Source organism: Macaca mulatta, chromosome 2 (genome assembly GCF_049350105.2).
Source record: "Macaca mulatta isolate MMU2019108-1 chromosome 2, T2T-MMU8v2.0, whole genome shotgun sequence".
NCBI lineage: Eukaryota > Metazoa > Chordata > Mammalia > Primates > Cercopithecidae > Macaca > Macaca mulatta.
The window spans coordinates 192,260,652-192,288,316 of NC_133407.1; the positions used below are offsets into that span (position 1 = coordinate 192,260,652).

General features: G+C 35.4%; 1 protein-coding gene across 1 annotated transcript; it reads right to left on the minus strand.

The window, feature by feature from the left end:
• Positions 1-982: 982 nt before the first annotated feature.
• Positions 983-27,665, minus strand: CHMP2B (charged multivesicular body protein 2B). The gene is given in 6 exon segments (NM_001266802.1): positions 983-1,845; positions 2,048-2,154; positions 5,079-5,181; positions 9,133-9,327; positions 14,152-14,243; positions 27,428-27,665. Coding segments are annotated over 6 exon segments (642 nt in total). The 5' UTR covers positions 27,462-27,665; the 3' UTR covers positions 983-1,734.

The following is a 27,665-nucleotide window of genomic DNA, read 5'->3' on the forward strand; positions in this document are numbered from 1 at the left end:
CTAAATAAGAATAAAATTTTTAATTTTAGCAGCAACCAAAAAGAGCAAAAAAGGTAAGAAAAGGACAACAATAATAAATCTTTATTGAGATTTTTTAACAAAATAATTTTTAAAAACAAAAGCTCCCACATGTAAACAAGAAAGTAAATAAGTTAGATGGCATTATTATGTACATCCAAGAATCAAAACATGTTCTGGTAAACATTCCATTATCCAGTAAAATGTTTTGACCCATCACTGTTAAGAGAAACTATGTATTTAATACTACCAATAACGAAACCTAATCTTTGAACATTATAAAATGGTTTACGGAATATAAACTATACAGTTTAGTTTTTCGTTCCTCCTAGCAATCCGTGTCACATGTATAGTAGTCCTAAGATGTATTTTGTCAGTATTAGCCCAAAATGTCCACCATCCCAAATTAACCAGGTTATACATATCTCCTCCAGTTTTCATGGTAGGATGTGTTAGAACCCATATATTACAACATCGTTTTTCAAAACTAACCTAATCCTAACTTCTATTCTAACTAGTCTGGCACTCCTTCATTTTCTCTCTCTGTCTACACATTCATTAGATACCATGGCAATTTCACCTTTAAAAATACTGCTAATACACATTTAGACAGTAATTTCTGGTAAAATTGTGGTTTATTTATCAAAAAAAGAAATTATTTTAAAAATGTAGGTCAAGCATTGTCATGTTGTAGTACTTAATTGAGAATAATGGCTTCAATTTAGAAGATTCAATATACACATTCAACAAAATTAAAGTTTAAATTATAATTCATATAATTATAATCCTCACTTTTTAGATGGCCAAAATATATTGTTTACTTACTATAAAGTGTTATTTATTCATTGTCTATTTTTACTAATTATATTCAATGCACAGTAATGGCATCAAAGGGACAAGTCATCATAGGTCTCTTCCGAGACCAGGAAAACCTGGTCTGTTTTAAGAGAGGAGTGTCTAAAATAAGAGTACGTATTTCAATTAGGCCCAGAGAGAGGAAAAAGCCAGGATAATCTTTGTAGTGAGGCCTTGCTTTCGGTTTTAAATGTAATTCTTTTCTGCCAGCTGAAATAATTTAAAGATGTGCACAATAGATCTGTGCTATTTAAGGCAGGTGCCAAGCACATTTTGAAAGGTAATAAACTTACCAACTAGAATGTTCTCCCAACGGAAAAAGAAAAAGAAAAGCTATGACAGTTTTTGTTTAAGACAGATGTTTAAATAGCACTCTTCTTTTTGACCATTTAAAAATAATTTGGCAGCTGTAACTGCCTATGGTCATAACACATAATCACTTACAAAAGACAAGCAACAGATACAGAATTAATGATATACTTTTAATATTTTTACAACCCTCTTTAAGTTGGTGCCTAACGGCATTTAACAAGATTTTTATATTCAGTGAAAAAGATTTAGAACATAAACTGACATGAAGTAAGGAATATAATTTCTCTGTGCCATGCAAAAGAGAAGTCAACTTTTTACACATCATCACTCCTAAATAGTTCTAATTAAAATCCAAACTGTTTCCATTTTTGCATCATTGTCATTCTTTGGCAAAAGATTCAAAATAGCCATGGGTTAGGAAACAACTGTTCACTCACAGTCTCCATTTTTTTTTTCCGCAAAATACATGTGTTTTGTAAAAGAAATCTGCACTGTGCTTGGTTTATACTACATAATTATAAGTAAGCAAAATATTATGACTTTTTTTGACTAATCTACTCCTAAAGCCTTGAGTTGCCGTTCAATCTCTTCATCTGAGATTGTAGCCTTTGAAGTAGAGGCAGATGGTAAGCTTCCAGCAGCTGATGGAGCTTTGGCCATCTATATTAAACAAAGAAAAACAAAAACGTGCATTAGCAAACATTTGGACTAGGACATAACAGGATGTGCTGTACAGAGGTCTCTTTAATTTACTTTTGAAACAGAAATAAAAAACATGTACCTAACAGTAAAAACAAAACAATTAAGTGACAAAGGTGGTAGGTAGAAACTATTTCCAACTAAGAAAAGATGATGTTCATACCTTTCCAGAAATTTCAATTCCAATTTCATCAAGAACTTGATTCACAATATCCTGGCTTTCTTCTTCATCATCAGAACCGTCAAAGATGTCATCAAGTGTGTCATTGACTGGGGGATAAGGGAGAAGGAGCAAAGCATTTACTTTCAAACAAATTTCAGATTAGATTTATATATTTACAGTCTAGCTCAACTATTTTGTATATTACAGAAAGCAAATTCAGTGAACTAAAAAAATCCTTCAAAATGTCAGTGAAGTACATTGATAAATACACATTTGAGCCATTAAATCTGGAATAATGTTCATTTCAACACAAATTATCCTATAGTAAACAAGTCTACTCTGTTTTTTAAAAAATTACATCTAATAGACAAAAACCATGTGATATTCACAGCCACGTGTTTAAGACTTTTAAATATTATTTCACAAATTGTATTCATTAAGCTGGTAGAGGAAGAATATGCAAGAATAAAATATCCTGTTAATATCTGGAAAACAATTTACTCTTTTTATATCTATAATCATATTTTTATACCTCTTAAATTTACATTCAAGATACATGTAGAACATTCTAAAGAAATCTAAGGTTCAGTATTTTAATAAATTTGCCTAAAGAATGATGTCCGATTTAACAGGATTATTACTGCTACAACCTTTCCTACCTCTCTTCCCTCCCCAAAATATTTACTGAAAGCACTCTGTATAGAATGCATCATGTTGAGTTGTGGGGAAACAATTTTTGATGGATTGAGATTGTGTCTTTTTTATCTTTGAAACTGGGCACCTCGTGCCTGAAATGCAATACATATACAATGGGTGTATAGACGGAGAAAAATAAAGACCTCGGGTAGTTGACACTTGAGTATAAAAGAAAAAAAATTCAACAGATTGTGGTAAGAGAAAAGATAAATGATTACAAAGTTTCAGAGAAGGAGATTACATCCAACTGGGAGGAAGTAACATGTGAAGTAATCTGGCAAGGATACATAGGGTTTAACCACACAGAGATACAAAAATGGAATGGCCTGGGCAAAGTCATGGTGAGGCAACAGGGACACAAGCAAGAAAGAATAAGTTCTTCTGTTTGGTTGTTATTTAAGGTACATAAATGGAAAATGTCTGGGGGAAAAAAAAATTACAGCAGTTAGCCTAAAATTGTTCCTCTCCTGGTATCTGGCGAATGTCCCCAGAAGAAGAAAGACAGGTAACCTAGTCTGATTTCCTTGTAATCATGTTGGTAACTGTGGCTCCTGAAAAACAGGCTTAATGTTTACTACAAGAGTCTTTGTCTATGGAATGCTTGTACCAGGGTGTCCTGGTTTAGGACTGCTATAGTAACAAACCTATAATCTATGGGTTTATGCACCATGACTCCCTGGAAAATGTCACGTAAGGTAGGCAGTCATCTAGGGTATAAACTGAAGATGTTTCATAACCTAAATACTTCCTTCGTGTTTTTTATTTAAAATTTGGGGATTTTATCTTGTAGTAAGCAGAAAACCCCTGAAGGAATTTAATCAATATGCTCAGAGGTAAGATCCTGGAAAAAAATAATTTAGCCGTATGTTTCTCAGATGTAACTTAGCAAAGTAATACGGGAGATGTGAAATCCAGGTCATGAGGAGTTTATAAGTCCAGGTCATGCGGAGTTTATAAGTAAAGAAGTGGTTGCAGAAAAAAAAAAATGAATGAAGTAGATAGAAGAAAAAGATGAGAGAGGTGTAATCAGACTAACAAAGAACGCTTTCAGAAAAAATGTCATAATGCTCATCACAGGTATACTGTAAGATTTCCCAAAGATCTTGTGTCTTAACTTAAATGTGAACAAGCTTTGGAGCAACAGGGCAGAATATAAATTCCAACTGGAAAAAGATATGTTGATTTACACCTTGAATTTATTTTGGGATGAAAATATTGTTAGTGTATTTTACTAGGTTGTTAAAAAAAAATGAGTAACCATCAATAACTACTATTATACTACAGACTAATTTGCAATGTATTAAAATACAAATGAGAACAACTGCAGTAGGTATTATAGATATCTGATTAAGTAAGGGTTGTTGATTCTTTTCATTATAGCTTAATGGAAAAGTTCATTTCTCTGGTAAAGACTGCCATCACTGGCATTGGAAACCACATGTTCAATACTATGATCATTATATAAATAACAGTTTATATAATAAACAGTTCTCTCAGTCATTAAAATATGATTGATGATGTTTCAACAACCTGAAAAAACTCAGAGTTTTCAAACTAAAGGCCTGAAGTGAAAACTACAGAACTTTGGAGCTGTCAAAGATAAACAGGCAATATCATTACAACCGCGAATATAAACAGCTGTCCTGAAATAGAATACTAGAATAATAATGAGTTTATTCACCCTGGCAACTTAATTCGATACTGTTTTATACACTAAATGTTATTAAATGCTGTTAAACTAAAATACTAGCAGATAAGCAAAGCTAAACTGGTATATCCCTACACAGTTGTAAAACATTTATTTTTTCTATTTTTCATGTTTTATAGTTGTAAAACATTTAGAAAACATACTTTCAAAACAATGATTTTGTAAATACATTTCCACCATAACATGCAATTAGTTTATATTCAAAAAGACAAAAACTAAATATTAGAAGACTCTTGTGTGAGGGAAAAAAAAAATGAGAATAAAAACCAAAAAAAAAAAAAGAGCTCCATTACCTCTACCCCTAATATAGGCAAATCTTCTATAGCACCGAAGAGTCGACATAACTCTGAAACTGCCTGACTTATATCATGAAGAATTATTTACCTCACAAGTTGGTTTTGGTATAGTAATCGATAAAGTAAAACTGCTAAAGCCAATGTGTAATAGAGATATGGCATAACATATTTTATACCTTTCCCTCAGTTAAATACAAATAGAATTTTGAGCCTGTCATTTTCGGTTTCATCATTTCTGCCTTCGTGAATGAGAATATGAGACTTAAAGTAAATAAATGTCTAATTTAAAGATAAGAAAACTATATATTTCATTATAACTTATTAAACTTACTCATTTCTTCAGTCATCTCCATTTTCATGTTTTCCTTCTGGAAATTCTGCATTGTTTGTAATGTCTTTTGTGGATCCATCTTCTTGTTAACTGCCTGCATTGTCTTTAAATGTATTTACAAGATTCATGTTACTTTCATAATTCTGAAAATTTTACTATGAAGTAAGTCAAAAGGGAACACATCAAATATAGACAGGCTTTTAAAAGATAGCCATCCTACCGTAATCAAACATAGAGTGTTAAATATTCTAGAAAAAAATGAAATAGTCATTTGGAAACCATCTGCTTAACATCTATATAATAAAGACCAGTGTGGAAAATCTCATCTGAACAGCAGGCAAGAAATTATGTAATAAAAAACATTATCAGCATAAAATCCTTTGCTATTCAAATAAGAAAATTAAATTTACCTGTTTATGTGGCAAGTAGGTAATGTCAATAAATTTTTAAATTTAATTTTTATAAAAACTTTCATTAACATTTTTAATGTCTAAATTTAAAAAGATTAGAAGATATACTAGCATACATACTTAATCTATTAACACATTTAAAACGATGGTTTAAAAAAACATAAAAATGTGAGTTTTGAAAAACTATGTGAAAACAATTCTCTTACATTATACATTCACAACTCATTTCACTAAGAGATTAATGTTCTCTAGTATCACCAAAATTTATTTACAATCATGTGTCATGTGCTTACATTTTGGTTAATGACCCACAGCATATACGACAGTGGCCCCATAAGATTATGATACTCCATTTTTACTATACCTTTCTTATGTTTAGCTATGTTTAGATACACAGATACTTAAACCATTATGTTACAACTGCCTACGAAATTCAGTACAGTGTAGCCTAGGACCAACAGGCTATACCATATAGCCTAGATGCGTAGTAGGCTGTATCACCTAGGTTTTTGTAAGTATACTCCAAAATGTTTGCACAATGATAAAATTGCCTAAGATGAATTTTTCAGAATGTTAAGGCAGACATGACTGTATTTTTATATATATGATGCATAATATATGCATGATAAACATATGTGTATGCATTATATAGCTAATTCAGTATATTAAAAGAAACCCTACAATAGAAAACACGTTGATTTCAAAGATATGAAGCAAATAGTCCTTTCTCAACTGCATGCAATGCTGTAGTCAAAGTATTCTTTCCAAGTATGACACTGCATTCCCCTCATCCCTGCCCACCCCCAACACACCTAACTCTCTAGTGGCTTTCCAGTGCTCTTAAGTGCTAAAAGTCAAATTCCATAATTTGCCTATGAGCCCTAACATGGATTAAACTTTGCACTATTGCTCTCTAGACACATCTTTCATTCCTTAAACGCGCTATGTTTTCTCTTGCCACTTGAGGCCAGGAGTTTGAGACTAGCCTAGCCAACACGGTAAAAACCCATCTCTACTAAATATACAAAAATTAGCGAGGCATAGTGGCTCACACCCACAATGCCAGCTACTCAGGAGGCTGTGGCAGGAAAATGGCTAGAACCTGGGAGGCAGAGGTTGCTGTGAGCCAAGATTGCACCATTGCACTCCAGCCTGGGCAACAGAGCAAGACTGTCTCAAAAATCAGACAATCAAAAAGAATACAGTAACTGAGACACAAAATGTATACTGAAACGTTCTCTCTCTCTTCTTTTTTTTTTGAGACAGAGTCTCTCTCTGTCACCCAGGCTGGAGTGCAGCGGCGTGATCTCGGCTCACTGCAACCTTTGCCTCTCAGGTTTCTGCAATTCTCCTGCCTCAGCCTCCCAAGTAGCTGGGATTACAGATGCCCACCACCATGCCCAGCTAATTTTTGTATTTTTAGTAGAGGTGGGGTTTTGCCATGTTGGCCAGACTGGTCTTGAACTCCTGGCCTCAAGTGATCTGCCTGCCTTGACCTCCCAAAGCGCTGAGATTACAGGCATGAGCCACCATGCCCGGCTTGAGGCTTGAAACTTTCTCATTTTAAAGATTATAATATGTCACTGTACTTTTTGTACTTCACAAAATGGATGCACTCTACTCTTTATTTGCACAAATGTATTGGGTACATCTAAAAATTTGTTACACACATATAATGCATAGTGATCTAGTCAGAGTGTTTAGGGTGTCCACCACCCAAGTACAATATATTTTTGTTAACTATAATCTCCCTACTCTGCTATGAAAGATTGAATTTATTCCTTCTAACTGTACGTTTGTACAGCATTCGACTTGCATGTGCTCTGCTGTCTCAAACACAATTACAGTTAACACTCCTTACTTGTGGATTCCACATTTGAGAATTTACCTACTCATTAAAATGTATTTGTAACCTCAAATGAATACCTGCAGTGTTTTAACGCTTATCTGTGGACATTTACAAAGCAGCAAAACATCTGAGTCACCCAACATGCACATTTCCAGCTGAGGTCAAACAAGTTGATGTTCTGCCTTCTTACTGCAAATTAAGTGTCCTTTCCACAGTTTATTTAGTGTCACATTTTTCTCACTTTTCTACTTTTTGTTGGTGATTTCACTGATAAAAAATGATCCCCAAACATTGTATCCCCAAACATGCTGCCCAGTGTTCCTAAGTGAAAGAAGGACATGATGCGCTTTATGGAGAAAATATATGTTAGATAAGCTTTGTTGGGGAATGAGATATAGTCCCATTAGTCATGAGCTCAATATGAGCAAATCAACTATCTATTAAATATGGCATCTTTAAACAGAAACACAAGGTTAGTCAGGTACAGATTAGGTGATGAAAAAATGTTGTGGGCAAAGGCTCACAGAAATATAACTCAGTATTTCCCCTGGGAGCAATGGTTCAATATGCACTATTTCAGTGTTCCTGGCTTCATGGGACATAACTACTATGAATAACAAAAAATTGCCCGTGTATACCATTTCCCTATCATAAAGCTTGTACTTTCCTCTGAAGCTTTTTTTTTCTTTTGCACTTCATATTCATAATCCCTCTTCTGTACATCTAACCTCTAATGATATTCTTAAAACCTCTGTCTTATGCAATGTCTTTTAGATCACCCTACTCAAAGGTCTGTGCAATTCATAAAGCTTAGCACGACTGATATATAGTGGGTAGGTTCCTAGAGACATATCTTAAGCTCCCCCAATTGAACTATAAAATCTGTGAAAGCAGACCTTCTGTCTTAGCCTCTTTTGATTACTAACAGTATCAAGGAGTGCTTTATTTATTAAATGACTGAAAGATTCAGAGTCCTTTAAACTCTACAGTAAAAACACTGATTATAGATATAGAAAAATGTGTTTGTGTGTGCATGCAGTAAGTTAAACATCAGTTCTAGCAATCTGATAAATCTTTCTTACTATTTATGTGACCTTCTGACACATTCATAAAAATGAATCAAGAGGAAATTATCACTCAAAGGTAGTCACAACATACAAAGAGATAAAGTCAAAAATCATCTGACAATTTGAGGGGAAAAAAGCAAATACTTTTAAAAGTCAATTTTATAAAATTAGAAGCTACATGTGATCTTTCGAAAATGGGACTGTTGGCCAGGCGCAGTGGCTCACGTCTGTAATCCCAGCACTTTGGGAGGCAGAGGCAGGCGAATCATCTGAGGTCAGGAGTTCGAGAGCAGCCTGGCCAACATGTGAAACCTCGTCTCTACTAAAAATGCAAAAATTAGCCAGGTGTGGTGGTGGTGCATGCCTGTAATCCCAGCTACTCAGGAGGCTGAGGCAGGAGAATCGCTTGAACCCAGGAGGCGGAGGCTTCAGGGAGCCGAAATCTTGCCACCGCACTCCAGCCTGTGTGACAGAGCAAGACTCCGTCTTAAAAAAAAAAGAAAGAAAATGGATTGTCCTCAAACAATAAATTTTGTATTAAAACATACCAATAAAGAATCTAGAAGTAATTACCTGGATTATCTAGTATTATAACTCATTTTACTAAAAATTACATACATTTTATACCACATATATACCAGAAGGTGCTTTTAAATCTGCTTTCAATATTGATATTTAAATATCGTTTATAAAATTATAAATCTATGAATATAAAAGCTCCCACTTACTTTTGCTGTGGTAGACATTGCTCCAGCCATCTTCATTTGGGAATTCATCACTTTTGTTTGTGTAGACATAGAAGTAACTTTGGAACTTACAGCAAAAGTTCTCGTCTTCTGTTTCCGTAGATGCACGAGCTGTTTGGCTAAAACTCTGCAAGCTTCCTTATTACCAATCTTGGCCATTTTCTTAATTTCTAATTCCTAAGAGAAGAAACAAACAAAATAAAATAAAATCATTAAGGGGTAGTTCTCAATAATTTATTTCAGAAGAACGGATCTAATATACATAACAGACCCTTTCTCCCCGATCATGAAGAGGGGAAGAAGCTATTATAAAGTCATAGAGCAAAAGAGTAATCTAAGAAGGAAATTTAGTCTACATGTTTACATGGAAAGGACAGAACTGGTATCTTCATCCATGAATACAAAGCAAATCTACAAAACAGTGCACATGTAGAGCCCAAAAGAAAATTAAAAAAAAAAAGACTATCCAAAAGAAGGTAAGAGAAAAAGAACAAACATACAAGCAAAGAGTTGGTGGGACAGAGCAATAAAGGGCAAGGTGATAGATCTAAAACTAATAATACAATTACATTAAATAAAATAGTCCATTTTATACCTCAATTATAAGACAGACTGTTGGATTAAATAAGAAAGCAAACCCAACTATATGCTATCTGAAGACACCAACTTATACAAAAACAGTCAAGTAAAAGGACAGAAAAATATACGCTATACACATACTTATCAAAACCTGCCAATCCAGAGTGGCTATATTAATAGAGATGAAATAAACTTGAGAACGAGGAATACTACAGAAACAGAAAGGGGTATTTCATAATGATATAAGGGAATCAATACCAGGAAAATCTTAAATGTGTATGTACCTAATAAAAGTGATTCAAAATATGTAAAACACAATGGACAGAACTGAAAGGAGAAATAGACAAATGTATAATTAGCATGAGAAATATCAGCAACTCCACTCTTAAGCATAAAGCCTAATTGTTACAAGTAGACAGAAAATCTGCAGTGATACAGAAGGCTTCAAAAACACTATCACCAATTTGACCTCACTGACATTTGTAGGAAACTCCAACATTGACAGCAGAATATACATTCTTTACAAGTGTCACTAAACAATCAGCAAAGTATTCCATATTCTACATCAGAAAACAGGGCTCAATAAATTTCAAAGGACTGGAATCACACAAAGTATGCTAACTACAATGAAACTCAAAATTCATAAGAAAAATATGAAAAGAAAATCACAAATAAGTGGAAATTTAAAAATAATCGTTCTAAATAAGTCATGGGTTAAAGAAAAAAAGCACAGAGGAAATAATATTTTGAACTTAAGTGAAAATACAACATAAAAATTTGTGAGCTGCAATTAAAATTGCTCTTAGAAGAGTTTACAGCATTGAAGTTTGCATTTGAAAAAAAATGAATACTTCATAAGCTTCAACATAACATAGAAAAAAGAAATACAAATGAAACACAAAGTAAGGAAATAAGATAAACAAGAAAATAAATATACAAACTAGGAAGGAAAAATCTGGCCAGGCACAGTGGCTCACGCCTGTAATCTCAGCACTTTGGGAGGCCGAGGCGGGTGGATAATGAGGTCAAGAGATCGAGACCATCCTGGCCAACATGGTGAAACCTTGTCTCAACTAAAAATACAAAAAAATTAGCTGGGCGTGGTGGCACACGCCTGTAGTCCCAGGCACTTGGGAGGCTGAGGCAGAAGAATCACTTGAACCCGGAAGGCAGACGTTGCAGGGAACTGAGATGGCGCCACTGCACTCCAGACTGGTGACAAAATGAGACTCCATCACAAAAAAAAAAAAAAAAAAAAAAAAAAAATCCATACAGAAAATCAGTGAAACCAAAAAGCAAAAGCTGTTTTTTTTGTGTGTGTGTGTGTGTTTTTTTTTTAATAGATCAATCAAATTGATTAACTACTAACCAGGCTGATGACAAAAAAAACTGAGAAAGAGACAGACAGTGAGAGGGAGAGAACACGGTTACAAATACCGAGAAAGCAAAGAAGGGCATCACTTCTTATCCTAAAGATGTTAAAGGATAGTAAGGGAATATTATAAACAACATATCAGTATATTTTAAAATGTAATAGAAATGGACAAGTTACTTCTCAGACTAAAGCCACCAAGATCATTCAATAAGACAGATGACCTAATCCACTGTATATCAATTTTAAAAAATAATTTGTAGTTCAATAATCTACCTACAAAGAAAATCTTCATTCACATATGACTTTACTGATGAATCCTATCATACATTTAAGGAAGAACTATACAAACTCTTTCATTAAAGAAAAGAGTATAGGACCCTTGCCAACTCATGCTATGAGGCCAGCATTACTAGGCCGGCATTATTACCCTGATATCAAAATCAAATAAAAACACTGCACTGCTGCCTACACTACACACACAAAAAACTACAAATCAGTATATTTTATGAACACAGATGCAGATATTCTTAAAATTTCAGCAAACTGAAAATATATTAAAAAAATATATCATTAACAAGTGAGGTGTGTGCCTGGAACAAAAGGTTGATCCAACTTTTGATAATCAAAGTAATTCACTGTATTGACAGAATAAAAAAGAAAACCACACAACCATTTCAACAAGTACAAAACACTGCTGAGGAAAATTGAAGATCTAAATAAATAGGGATCTACATAATGGAGAGATATAATACCTTCATAGGTCAGAAGACATAATGTTAATATCTCTTCTGTTAACGTTAATTAACATTATGTTAATATGTCTTATGACACAATGTTAATATGTACATATTCAACGTAATCCCAATCAAAATCTGATCTTTTTTGTAGAAACTGATTTGTATTCTAAAGTTCCTATAGATATGCAAAGCACCTAAAACAGCCAAAACAATTAGGAAAAAAGAAGTGTGAAGTGGAAAGATTAATGCTCACTTTTAGACTTACTTTAAACCTTTTTTAACAAAAATAATGTGGTATTAGCTTAAAAACAGTCATATAAATCAATGGACTAGAGCCCAGAAAGATGCCTACGTTTGGACAACTGGTTTTCCACAAAGATGACAAGGGAAAGCGTCAGCAATAATTATGTTGAAACAACTGACCTTCCATATGCAAAAAGTGAACCTCCACCCTTACCTGACACCATACTGAAACTTAATTCAATATGGTTCACAGTTTTAAATGGAAGAACTAAAACTGAATTATTTCTAGAAGAAAACACAGGAGAAAATATTACTGACTTTGGGTTAGGCACTCATAGCTAGTACACTAAAAGTAAGTAGTACACTAAAAGTACTAGTTAGAGAAAAAAGGATGAGAAATATTAACAACTCCACTCTTACGCATACACTCTAATTGTGACAAGCAGACAGAAGATCTGCAATGATACAGAAGACTTAGAAAACACTATCACCAATTTGACGTAATTGACATTTGTAAGAAACTCCAACATTGAAAAAAAAGAATAAAAGAATAAAAAATTGTACTTGATCAAAATAAGCCAAAAAAACCCTTTCATTCCTCAAAAGACACTTAGGAAAATGAAGGACAAGGTTAAGAACTTGGAAAGAATATTTGCACAACATATACTTGATAAAGCATTTGTTTCCACAATATATAAAAATCTATTGTAACTAAGAAAGAAAACCATTTGATGAAAAAATAGGTAAAATATTTGAACAGACACTCTGGCAAAAAAGGTAAGTAAACAGTAAACAGGTATATAAAAAGATGTTCAACAGCATTAGTGATTAAGAAAATGAAATTTAAAATGACAATCTACTATACACCCACAAAATGGCTAAAATTAAAGACTGTCAACTCCAAGTATGGGAAACAACTGTAACTTTCATACATTACTAATGGGAAGAGAAAACATTACGGGCACTCTGCAAATTTTTCAGCACTTTAGTTTTAATTTTTTAGCAGTTAAACATACATTTACCCTATGACCCAGCAATGTCACTCAGGAATACACCCAAGAAAAATGAAAACCATGTTTACAAGAACTTTGATTGAATGTTTAAAGCAACTTTATTCAAACAACCAATACCTGGAAACAACCCAAACGTCCACTGGCTAGTAAATAGATAAACAAATTGTGAAATATCCAAACAATTGAATAATACTCATCAACAAAAAGTAATTAACACTAATGCATGAAACAGCACTGATTAACCTCAAAATAATCAGCTGAGTGAAAGAGGCCATAAAAAGGAGTTGATATTCTATGATTCCATTTACATAAAATTCTAGAAATGAAAACTCATCTACAGTGACAGATCAGTATTTGCTTCATCAGGAAAAAGGGAGACAGGCAGGGATGGGTAGGAGGGATTTCCAGGGGCATAAGGAAACTTTGGGGAAGATGGGTATGTTCATTACCTTGACTGTAATAATGGTTTCATGAGTTTATACATATGTCAAAACCTATCAAATTGTACACCTGAAATATGTACAGTTTATTGCATGTCAATTATCCCTCAAGCTATTTTTTAGAGATTTGAGGTAATATACACATAAAAACATAGCATAAAGAATATTTAAAAATGAAGCAGATCAGTCTATTATAAAAGTACATTCATTGTCAAAAACACAATGATCTTTAAAATATCAAGCAAGACTCCTCTGAGTTAATGTAATTTTTAAAATAACCTTTCTTTGTTTTCCATGACTATTTTATCTTTGTTGTTAACTAAGACGGTGGTTCTGCCTTGAGCAATATTTCTTCCTAGATACTCATGACTCTCACAAACTGAAGAATAATTTGATTCTATAATCAACAGAATACACAGAATCCCAATAAAAGTCAGCAGAATGACACAATAAACAAAGGTAAGCAGAAGACACAAAAATTATTAACTGCCATTTCTTAGTTAAGTAAATCACCTGCCACCTGCCATGTGCCTTTTTCCTAGTTAGCTAATTATTCCTACAGTAATTTCCAAATTTGTTTGAAAAGTTAAACTGAAATTTAATGTTCTACTTACCAGCTGTTTTTCTTGTTTCTCTAAAGCTGCTCGATCTCTGATTATAGCCCTCTGTGTACCTCGTAACTCTCGATTCTGTTCCTTTATTACATCTAGGAGAATCACAAAAGAAACCTAAATTTATGGGTTGTAAAATTTTCAATAACATTTAAAATACCAGATTCACAGATCATGATTTTTAAAAATCTTATATTGGCTGGGCACGGTGGCTCACGCATGTAATCCCAGCACTTTGGGAGGTGGAGGCGGGTGGATCACCTAAGGTCAGGAGTTCGAGATCAGCCTGACCAACATGGAGAAAAGCCGTCTCTACTAAAAATACAAAATTAACTGGGTGTGGTGGCACATGCCTGTAATCCCAGCTACTCGGGAGGCTGTGGTAGAATAGCTTGAATCTGGGAGGTGGCTGTTGAGCCGAGATCATGCCATTGTACTCCAGCACTCCAGCCCGGGCAACAGGAGGGAAATTCCATGTCCAAAAAAAAAAAAAAAAAACCCTTAGATTTACTAGATGTCAATTTTTTTTTTTACTTTAATATGCTAAAAAATTAGTTAAGTATTAAAACCTGAATTATAAATATTAATAAAATATAAATAATTGATAGCAGGTGAATGGAAATATGCTACAGTCTGAGATTTAACCAAAAGTATTAAACCACAATAAAATATTCCCCTAGAGAACTGATTAGTATACAATGTTTTATATAGCACATATATATGTCACACACACACACCCTTTTCATGTCTCCTTACTTTAATACTATATGAAATTCAGAAAGGAAGACAGGTTACATGTTTATTAAATATGTTTGGTTTTCTGCCGTAAGTATTAACAGAGTGAATCACCAGACTTTCCAATGAGGCAGATCTGGATTTGAATCTCACCTCAGCCACCTGATCATCATGATTACACCTTGGAAGAGTTAGCTGATACTCGAAATCTCAGCTTTCTTTTTCATAAGAAAGGACAGTAAGGAGTAAATAACATACAAATGTTCTGACATATTGCAAGTATCCTCTCAATTATAGTATCTTTCTAATTTATCTGAATTCATTGGGATTCTTTAGACCTACCTTTTGAAGAATTAAAATTTTACTCTAGGCCTGATGCACTGTAATCTGGGTTAGTTGTTACTAAACAGTGGTTTCTTCAAAAGATCAGATATCAGTGTTAATTCTTGGCAACGCTGATCTCTTATTGTCAGAAATTGTGTTAAGTTACAGACATTACACAATTTAATGTTCATAATAATGCTATGGAGTTTCTATTATTTTATATATAAGAAAACTGAACGTTAGGAAGGTTAAGTGGCTTGCCCAAAGCCACATAAGTAGCAAGTAGTAACACCAGATTTGGTTGGATCCAACCATTCTGTTTCTTGAACCAGTGATCTTAACTACTTCACTAGACTAACTTTTTAATAAAGAGATTGAAAAACAACAACAGCAACAGAGAAAGAACAGTCTCTTCATCGAATAGTACTGGGAAATCTGGACATCCACATGAAAAAGAATAAAGTTGGACCTTTACATCACACTGTATACAAAAATTAACTCAAAAAAGATCAATAACCCAAATGTAAGAGTTGAACCTTAGAACACACACAAGTAAATCTTTATGACCTGGGATTTGGCATTACATTCTTAAATATAACACTAAAAGCATAAAGAGCAAAAGAAAAAAAAAAAAGATAAATTGGACTTGGTGAAAATTAAAATTTTTTATGCATTAAAGGACATTATCAGGTGAAAAGACAACCTATAGAATAAGAGAAAATATATGCAAATAATATATCTGATAAGAGTCTGGTATGCAGAATATATAAAAAATTCTCATAACTCAAGAAACAAGATACAAACAACCCAACTTTTAAATGGGCTAAAGGCCTGAACAGACATTTCTCCAAAGAAGATATACAAATGGCCAATGAACACATAAAAAGGGTGCTCCACATCATTAGTCCTAAAGAAAATAATACTACTTCACATGGATTAGAATGAATAATTTTTTATAAAAGGAAAATAAGTGCTAATGAAAACGTGAAAATTGGAACCCTTGCATATTGCTCATAGGAATGTATAATGGTTTGGTTACTATGCTTAACAGTTTGGTGATTCCTCAAAAAGTGAAACATCAAATTACTGTATGACCGAGTAATTCTACTCTTAGATATCTACCGGAAAGAAGTGAAATAAGTATTCAAACAAATACTTCTACATGAATGTTCACAGCATTAGTAACATTAGCCAAAAAGTGGAAGTAACCCAAATGACCACAAAGAGGTGCACAGATAAACAAATTGTGGTATATAAATACAATGGAGTATTACGTAGCTATCAAAAGAATGAAGTACTGATACATACTACAACATGCGTGAACCTCAAAAACATTATGGTAAGTGAAGATGCCAGATAGAAAACATCACAATTTATAATTACATTTATATATCAGAGGTAAATCCATACAGACAAAGCAAACTGGTATATGGCAGGGGTTGAGGAGAAGGCAGAATGGTAAGTTACTGCTTAAAGGGTACAGGATTTTATTTGGAGGTGATGAAAATGTTTTAGAACTAGATACAGGTAGTGGTAACACATTATTGTGAATGAATGTACTAAATGTCACTGAACTGTTCACTTTAAAATGGTTAATGTTATATGAATTCAACTTCAATTAAAACAACAAAGTCAAAAATTATTATCTTAAGATAGTTATTCTATAGTTATAATAGTTACAGTTAGTAGTTACTATAGTCATATTATTGATAAAACTAATCAACCACAATGACTTTCTGAATAAAAGTTAAAATAAGATGTCAAAACTCCTATATCCTACCTACAAAACATCTATCATATCTCTTTTGCTTATTCTGTTTCTCAGTTTTATACTGGTGGGCATCTAATACTTAGGATTTACTAGTGAGGTATTCTACATGTTGTTTAAATACAGGAATATGAAACCATGGCATATCTCCAATAGAGATAAAGAAAGGGGGGGCTTTCTCTCCTGCCACCTACTTTCTTCTTCTAAAATGAGTGAGACTTAATAGGAAACATACATTTCATTTAAAAGAGAGGGTGTGGAAGATCCACAGATAAATGTATTTGGGAAATGTTAAAACTGAAAAAAAAAATTAAACACATTTCTTTGCTTCAAGGCTTCTGGGAATGTTTAATACATGGGTATGCATTGTTAATCTTTAAATGGAGAATATATCATAGATTATTGACCAAATGTATTAAGAATTGTCTTTAAGAAATATCTATTAATATTTCCTAGACACCAGTATCCCCTAGAGTATGGATTGGAACATGCTGTATTAGTTTGCCAGGGCTGCCACAACGAAATATCACAAAGTGGATGGCTTAAACAACAAAAATGTATTTTCTCACAGCGCTGATGGCTGAAAGGAGTCTAGGTGCCAGCAGGTTTAATTTTTCCTGAGGCCTCTCTCCTTGGCTTGCAGATGGCCACCTTCTTGCTGTGTTCTCAGATGGCCTTTTCCCTGTGGATTTTTCTCTTCTTCTAAGGATAGCAGTCATTGAATCAGGGCCTCATCTGACTTTATTTAACCTCGATTACATCCTTAAGGGCACTATCCCCAAATAGAGTCACATGAGTGGTCAGAGCTTTGTCATATGAATTGTGGGGGGCAGAGGGGACAATTCAGTCCATAATACACACCTTTCCTCAGACATCTATAGACTGACCCCAAATAACAAACACACTCTCATTTCCCTATCTTTCAATGGAATCATGAACCTCTTCATCCGCAACACTCAAACACACCCGATCTTCTTTTGGACTTAGTTCCCTATTTTGTCAAAGCCAATGGACTGATATAAAAAACATTTACCACTTACCCCGCTGTTTCCATAGAAAATGTGCTCTAAATTTTAAACTCAAAAAATAAATGAATTTCTGGAGTACAACTCCTTTGTCTACTAAGGACTCCCTAAACTCAACTAGTATAAGATGAATTGGCAGTATCAGATGTTTTGTTTTGTTTTGAGACAGAGTTTCACTCATGTCACCCAGACTGGAGTACAATGGCGCGATCTTGGTTCACCTCTCAGGTTCAAGTGATTCTCCTGCCTCAGCTTCCCAAGTATCTGGGATTACAGGGATGTGCCACCATGCCTGGCTAATTTTTGTATTTTTAGTAGAGACGGGGTTTCACCATGTTGGCCAGGCTGGTCTCGAACTCCTGACTCAGGTGATCCACCCGCCTCAGCCTTCCGAAGTGCTGGGATTACAGGCATGAGCCACTGCGCCCGGTCATGATGATGGTCTCATACAAGCTACAACAGTACTGCTCAGAAAGACAAGCCACTATACTGAGAAGTTAAATTGTGGCCAGATAATTGACACAGGCACACAGCAACTGCTCAAAGTTAAGATCTAAAATTCTATCTATATACATTTTTTCATTACGAGGGTGATATAATTAAACATATAAATTTGGTCTTTGTCCTGGGTTCCCGGCACAGAGGGCCTAAAACCCTTGAAATTTCTTGAATGATAGGAATGTCTTTTGTTATTCACAACAAGCTCCTGTGCACCATATCTGAGTATATGGGGTAGGTGTGGGAGGGCAGCTGATAGCCTCAGAAAGGTTGGTCACCAGAAAGACCAAACACTTGACTAAAGGGTGAGACATTTTAACCCCACCCCCACATGTCAGCAGAGGTGGGTGCTTGAGATAGGGTTATAAAAAAACCTTAACTAAGAGATTCAGAGAATCTCTCAGTTGGTGAACACACTGATATGCCAGGAAGATGGCATACCCAGAGAGGGCATGGAAGCTCTGTCCTCCACCCTCGACCCTTGACCTATGGATCACTTCCATTTGGCTATTTCTAGTTGTATACTTTAAAATACACCAGTAACAGTAAATGAAGCACTCTGATGAGTTCTCAGAGTTGTCCTAGTGAATTATCAAACCTGAAGATGAAGTTGTAGGAAAACCTGGTCAGTCAGAAGTACTGGTGGCAACCTGGGACTTTCAAGTGGCATCTGAAGTAGGGCAGTCTTGCGGGACTGTCTTCCACTTATAGGGTCTGCCCTAACTCTAGATAATTACTGTCAGAACTGAACTGAATTGCTGAACACCCAGTAGGTATTGAGAACCATCGAGGCTAGGTATAGCCATCTTTATGGGAAAACAAGTACGATTACATGCGAATTCAACAAAACATGCAATTTAATTAAAATAGTTTGATTTCACTTTTCTCAATTTAATGTAACTATATGTACCATAACAGTCACTGTATATCATAAAAGAAAAATAAAGAAAATTAACTACCGCATATTCCACAGCCCCATAGTTGTTAATAGGCCTATTAATATTTAAACAGTTCTAAGCTATAAACTCAGAGCGGCTAATGTTACATACTAAAACATAATCACAACACTTTAAAACATATTATGGAAAGACAGTAAAACATATTTTCATATGAGACAATAGAAATATACTAATAAAACTAACAAATTACTCTTCTTTTTTAAAAATAATCGCTATATTAAATCCACGTTTAATAATCTGGTCTTCTAGATAATTCAGAAGGAATAATATGAAAATGGTCTGAGACAATTTTCATGTTTTTACAGCCACGTTTATTATCCACTAGATTTATTTCTTAGTAGGTATGATTTCATCCCAAGATTACAATCTCTTTAAGAGAAGGGAATACATATATTTATTTACTTGCTTGTTTGTAGTCCCACCTTTCTTCATGCAAATACCATCCCAATACATCATACTTAGTAGCGATCTATGGGAGTACAAACACATACATTGAAATGTGAAAGGATTCCTCTTACAGGCATATTTAACACGTCTTTAAAATGTAAAACAAAATCAGTTGTCAAAAAAGATAATTTAACAATAGTAAAATCTGAAATATGATAGCTAGCTTTCTATAATGGAAACGTGGAGCATTGAAATAATAGGCTATTTCCCTTATAACTTTCTACTTTCCCCATTTTTCAATGTGAGGCAAGATCATGACAGAAACATGTACAGGGAACTGTTGCCACCTAAGAGAGACAGAGTGCTTGACTCCTGTCTATCCTCTGCTTCTTTCTTCAGGCAGATAAGGGTGTACACTGAATTTTTCATTCTCTAGGACTTCTTCTACCTTGTGGTTTGCTGCAAAGACATCACAATAGGTGGTAATAGAAAACTTCACACTGTGCAAATGCCAAAGGTACATGGATATGATATAGCATATTCTCTCTCTTACCATTCAGTGAGATAAAAAGGGTCTGGAGGCTTGATTCATCCAACACCCTCTCTTCGCCCATGCCCAGCACAACACTTAGAAAAGGCCACCCAGGCCAGCTCCACCCTGGGCATTAAAAGCCTATCTCAAGTCTTTCAGGTTTTTCTTTCTGAAGGAAATAGACAGGTCTACAGCAGAGTGATAAGATCATAGACTTAAGTCTTGGACTTAGGAGACACAAGCTATTTCTGCCTTGTTTGGTTCTGAGTCAATATGGTTTATCTGCTTACAAAAAATAAAAGGTCAAAAAATAAAAAATAAAAACAAAACAAAAAAGGTCTCCCATATGGTCCAGTCTAGCTCACCAGAATTCTCTGCTTGGGGTTTGAGGGCCCCAACTTGAATCATGCCTGTCCTCCCTATCATTAGTTTAGATATAATTTGTACATTTGAGGATAAAAGCAAAAAGTATTTATCAAGTATAAATATGGACATTCATTAATTTGTGAGTAACACTATTTAAAGTGCCTTTCTTTTGGGGGAAGGTGGGGGGCTATCTCAAGTTTGTAAGGCAGTTCGGGATGAATGCCTCAGGAATGCGGGAACAGTACGCAAATCTCCACCAGTCAGCAGGATTCAAGCTGATCTACCAGACAAGTAGCCACTATACTGTATGTTGTGTTTTTCACTTTAAAAAGTCGTAACAGACTTTTTAATTTAATAAGCCAAATTTCCTACTATTAAATATATTTAATTTGAGAAAATACATTTTTATCTATGCGATTTTATTGCCTATCAGTTCCTCTAAACCTAATCATCATATGAATTGAGATAGAAACAAAATGTTCCCACATCCTACTTTATAATCTCCATTGACTAGTTTCAAGGTATCAAGATCTCCAGGGAAGAGGTAGCTTCTACTTTAGACTTCACCTACAAGCTCTGTAACAGCTAGTATCAGTGGGAACAGGGAGCACTGTGACACTGGAAACAGCACTGGACAAACCCTAATTGTGCTATGGATACAAGAAAAGTCCAGAGTGAGTGTGAATTCAGCTAACTAGGCATGATGGAGCTTGCCAATGAACAGTAAAGTGAAAAGAAGTCCTGGCTATGTGAGAATGTTTCATCTTGGGTTGATGAAGAAAAAAAAAAACACTGCAAAACTATTACAAACTCAAAAGCTAAGGCATTAAAAAGAAACATTAAAGGTCACTATTTAGAAAGTTCTGGTTCTAGGAACAAGATTTACTCAAACGCAGAAGGAAAATGAGAGTGAGAGTGGGTACAAAGTAATTAGAATTTGATATGCAAACCAAATTTGCTTCTCAGGTTTTGGGAATGGTATATCTGACACTCAGGGACAAATATTATCAGCTTAACTAATCAGTTCTAATACATGGTAAAAAGAAAACAAAAGGCAACTATAGAAAATAAAAAGAAAAAAGGGGGATCATGCCAACAGCTTTATTCCACCTATACATGGTCAGGGAGCCAACCAACTTAAGAACCAGGTTTAAGCTGAGAAACAGCAGGACTTGGAAGAGGCAAAACACTGAAGAGAAAATGGGAGAGTCAAGCCAAGACCTATGGTAGCATATGCCGTAGCAAAAATAATTTTTTTCTCCTACTAGTAACTCTCAAAAGTCACTCAAGCCCTGAGGAATTAATCTGAACCAATTTATAACCATAAAAATGCCAGTGTTTTCAAGAACTAAAACAAGGTTTTGAGATGGGCACATGTCAGCAGACTTTTGAGTCTCGTTTGGTCCTCAATGACAAAAGCTTTAGTAACATCATCAATAAAACTTCAGTTCAGAAAACTGTCAAAGCGCATTTTTCAGCTTAGATAAATGAGAGAATGAGAGGGAATGTGTCCTGGAAGAAAAGCCTCACAGGCCAATGGACCTGAAGATATGAAATGGTAGCCAGAAAGGAGATGTCTGTCTTTGGTGTCACGCTGGGGATGTGGAAATACAGAAGGAACACATTTTGCCTACAGAAATAACTGTTCTAAAAGGAGGGAGAATGTTTTTCTAAGAAAATGCTCAGAGGAGTATACTGTGTTCCTCAATCCCATGTTCAATTATTTTTCTATGGTATGTCAAGAATGGAGGGGTTAAGTAGAAAGTAAAATTTGAGTTTTTTAAATATCCAGAATAAGGAGTACTAAAGGGACACATAACATCCTGGGAAAGACCTGAATTCTGCAGGTGCCACCAGGAGAATGGTGTATTTTATTCTGGAATAGAGAAAAAAAAAATGTTTCTGAAAGATATTCCATTTTACTTCCTTTTAACATCAGAAATGTGGCATCACAACTGATACAATGACAGGGGATTTATCCCAACTTAGTCAAAACCTCATAGTTTCTGAATTCTGGACAACTAGCATATGCAAATATCATCCCAATGAGGCAAAAGCCAAGAAGCTTTGTTCCTCTTCTCTCTGTAGTGTTCTTCAAATTACCTCTAACTTGCACTAAAGTTCACAGTGGGTGGCAAAGTGTGGATCCAGGTTCTTCTAAGCCCTGGATGTTGGAAATACTACTTTGGTTAGTAAATGATATTATTTTAGAGATTTAATCTCTAAATTAGAAACTCTTGCAGATACATTTTCATTTCTGCTGAAGACTCTGAAGCCCCTTACAAACATGGAATGTAGAAGAGACTCAGAATAAGCATTATTCAACTTTGAAAGTACAGGAGGCTCTATTACGGTTCTAGTGAATCCAAGTCAGAAAAAAAATGCCACAAAAGGGGAACACAAGTAGTGAGGTACTTAATAGAGACTTTGAGAAGAAATAAACCTAGGATAGTTCAGGTTCGCTAGAGGAAGAGAAAAAGGGAATTCTAGGCATAAGGCCATCAAAAGCAAAAATATGTCAGGGCGAGAAAGAGTACGGTAGATACCAATGAACAGAAGAACAGTGCTGCTGGACACCAAAATGTCCAGAGATGGCTAGAAAGGGAAGGGTCAGTTCAAGGAGAGCCACACATGCATTATTAAAACTCTCACAGTGAATCCTGTTGGTGCAAGAGATTTCATAAGGGGGTTTACACTGAGGGGTAACAGTCAGATTTGGGTTCAAGTTTCAATTACACACGCAACTTTGTGGATGAAGGATTTAAGGGCTACGAAGCTATAGGAAAGCAAAGCAAAAAGTTGATATAGTCAAGTACAAGGTAAGTAGGATCCGAATTAGAGCAAAGAGTTGCAGGAACACAGAGGAAGATCCTATGTGTCCAATATTTAACAAGCAAAAGAAGCAGGACTTGGTAATTAGTTGATGGTAGAGGGCAACATCTAGCACTGTCAACACTGGATGAAGATATGATGAGTTTTGTATGGGATCTTGAGTTTGAGGTACTGTGAGACACCTAGGTACAGATATTCAGCGAATTGTTGGACATCTGGCCTGAAACTCAAAAATACATCTAGAGACACAGATTTGGGATATATCAGTACTTAAGTTATACTTAAAATAGGAGTAAATAAAATCATGCAGGGAGAGAATGCAGTTAGAACAGTGGTAGCCTAGGATGGAACCAAGAAGAACACTAACATATAAGGGGTAGGTTTAAGAAAAATAAAAATAAAAAAAAATACGGAAAGGAGAAAGAAAGGAGCGGTCAGAGCAATTTGGGGAAAATTAAGAGAGTGTTATGTCTGGGAAGTTAAGAGAGGGAATTTCAGAGAATAAATTAATTATCAGGATCAAATGCAAAACATAGGCCCAAGAGACGATCACTAATAACGGCCATTAGATTTTACAATCTAGAAGTTACTGATGATCTAAGCAACATCTACTGCTATAAGGTGGGGGAGGCAGTCTGTTAAGTAAAGAAGAGGAGATAAGACATCACTACTTCTTCAAAAGGTTTAGATAACAGCAAAAAGCAACTGGTCATACTTCCGAAGAAATGCTGTGTCCAGGGAGAGTCAGGAGTGGGTTATTTCCAGTGCCACCACCATTACAAAGTAAAGTTCTACCACTAATTCCAAAAGAAAAGTCTGGTTCCAGAAAGAATGCAAATGTTGCATGGTATCTACCAAACGTTGAGAATTCCATGTGCTTGATAAGAGGAGCAAAATTAAACTGTTTCATTATCAATCTCTAGTAAGAAAAAAGTAATAATAATACTCAAAGGGATGAGGTCCTAGCTCTCACACTTAATAGCTGTATGATCTTGAACACATGACTTAGTCCTTTGCTTTTCTCATTTTATAAGGATGTTATATGAGTACTTGCAGGTTTTACGAGAAATAAGATACTGCATGCACAATGGTTAGCACAGTGTTGGTTTAGTCAAATTTGTCTCTACTGAGGTTAACAGACAAAACTTATACAGTGTTTAAAGAACTTCACTTTTAAGGCATGTTTAGTTGTGCATTTATGACAAGTCCTAGTGGGATCCTGATTTACAGGTTCATAATTAGCTTCCCTAAATAGGTCACTATTAGTCTACAAATGGGGAAAATAAACACTGTAGGTAAACATAATACTATATACATATACACACACACATATGTATATCCTTACACAGGTAAAAGGAAAACCAAGTAGTACACAATTGTAATTTCAAATTCCAAAGGATCCTTCCCTTCTCTTGAGGTAAACCTCTCACTAATTTCTTTAGCAAAGTGTACACTGCAGAGACTTGTTCATCTCTCTGTCAAAAATGAATTAAACATAACTCTGAATAGTAATAAGTGCTGTAATGTTGTCTTCCTTTTTAATTTACATGTGCAGGAGTCTTTAATGATACAGTGTATAACTCTTTCAGCCAATCCAAACAGAAAAAAAGATTCAATTATTCCCCAGATCTATAGGCAGGTACATATTTCCCTTATATATCAGAATTTCATTACTGCTGGAACAGATTTAGAAGTCAGCATACAATAAAAGAGCTCATGATCAATCCAAGGATCTGAGAGAAAGAAATAAAAATATATTAAATTTCATATTCATAATATACAGCCTCATTACCAAGAAGAATGCTGTCACCTTTTAGACAAAACAAAAAACCTTCCTTTCAATAAAACAGGGAGTAAAAAAAGTAAAGCTCTACGTCAAAATAATGAAAATACAGATCTATTTATTAAGATGTCAGTAAATGATTGGAATGGAAATGATAATGTAAGAAAACATCAAGTATGCATCTTGGTAGTTTATAGTAAATGTACCTGCTGGCCAAATTTACATTTGGAAATTGCACATATGGTTAATTTAGTGGCATAGTTCCTAGCAAGAGTCCTTAAGACTTTTTTTTACAAATAAATCTATTCAGCAAAAACGTTATTTCTTGGAAGAAATAACTGCAAATGAGTATACAGTTAAACACTCATTGCACATCCCCATTGTCTTTCTTCTCTCCCCTCTACACTTCAAGTACAATAGTCACTAGATTTCCGAAGGCACCAGGAAGCACAGAACTGAGATTTATGTCTTTGAAAATACTTGACGGTATTAAGCAATTAAAACTAGAATGTTTGGTTTTTATTGTTAAAAAAAATTAACTCTAATCGTAACATCACAGTAAGGGAGATTAAACCATTTTTCCTCCATTTAGTAAATTCTCACTATATAAAGCTAAACAACAAAAAAACCTGTAACTATATAAAACTCAAGCAAAAAGAAAATAAATCGTTCCCCCATCCCCACTCCCTAGAGTACTGTAAAATAAGTGAAGCTCACAACAGTGGTAGCCAAAACATTGAAAAAATAAAGTGCCATATTAAAGATTAAGCAGCATTCTCATGAAAAGCACACATAAAATCCATTTCACATCATTGATCACATTATATACCAAGTTGGTAGTTATTCCAGGTATTGCAAATGATACTTAATAAAAACTCAATAAATCAAAAAAATGTTCAGTCACCCAGATTAAGGAAAAATGTATTATGTCATCTGATAAATTAGAGGTAAAGGAGCATTATGTGTTGAAATGAAGAGTAGAGTAGCAGGGCAGACATGACTTCTTTGTTATCCTCCCCAAAATAATTTTGCTGGCATTGGAATAGTCAACACAAAGGAATGAAGGAGTTACTTCCAGGTCTGGACGGAGCACCCTATTTGTACCAATCACCGTCTAGCTACCACTGCTCCTTTTGTGGCAGAATTAGACCCTTACAAAGAAGTGATTCTTTGGCTGAACCAGCAACAACCTAGACTAAACATATAATGGGGAACACAATTTTTAAATAACTTGAATGAATTTAATTGCTGGTAGCAGTCAATGAAAATATCAAGTATTATATAAACACATTACAGGCATCGCATATGAGCACCATAAAACTTATACATTCTTTTACATTCACTTTTTCCCCCTCAAGATGATATTAAGCTAAATGTGGGAAACAACCCAAGTATCTTTACATGTTAAACTTCTATGAAGACAATACATACCCCATCTCTTATTTTAGTTGGCAAATGATAATCATAAGGGAGAAAAATCCATTATGAAAACTAAATCTGGGCACTTCTCTGGGGTTTATTTTTCTACTGGGGTCAATCAAAAAAAGCATTTGTTTCATATCTCTTTATTGATGGGGTGTTCTTAAAGAAGCAACCGACCCAGACCCAACTTCATTTCTTAACTGGAGCCTGTTATCCCCTCCCCTCCCCATTCCGAGACTGCAAGTTTCCTGTCTGGATGCCTACAAGTAGTACATCTCCCAGCCGAAGAGCAACAATCGAAGCAGAGGAAACCAACAAGAAATCCATCAGCTCTCCAATCTATTGACACTCAGGGGCCAGCAGCACCCCGCTAGCCTTCTCGAAACGCTCAGCATCCTGCTGAGGAAAACCCGAGGGTGGGGGAAGCGTGAGGCTAGGGAAGCAACCAGACTGCCTAGGTGAGCCTAAGGTGAGGTGAGTCAGAAGCAAGAGGGAGGCAGAGAAGTGCAGCGAGGGCGGTCACCTGTGGGACCACTTGATCCAGCCCCGCCTCCAGGGACAGACAGTAGGCAGAATCCCGGCCGGCAGGCCCCGAAAGACGCTGGGAAAACGCAGAGCTGGGCCCCTTCAGCCCGGCCTGGAACTCACCATCCACGGTTTTCTTCTTGAAGAGGCACGCCATGGTTAAAGACCGCGCCCGGGCGGCCCGGCTCGGCCCGGTCCGGCCCAACGCTGGGAAAGGACAGGAGGGAAAGGACAGGACCTTGGCGGGTTTGGGGTGGCGGAGCGGAGAGACAGCAGGAGGAGGTCGGGGTCGCCAGGCAGGACCCGCGGAAGGCGTGTATCCGCAGCTACCGCAGCCGCGTCACCCGGAGCTCAGGTGACC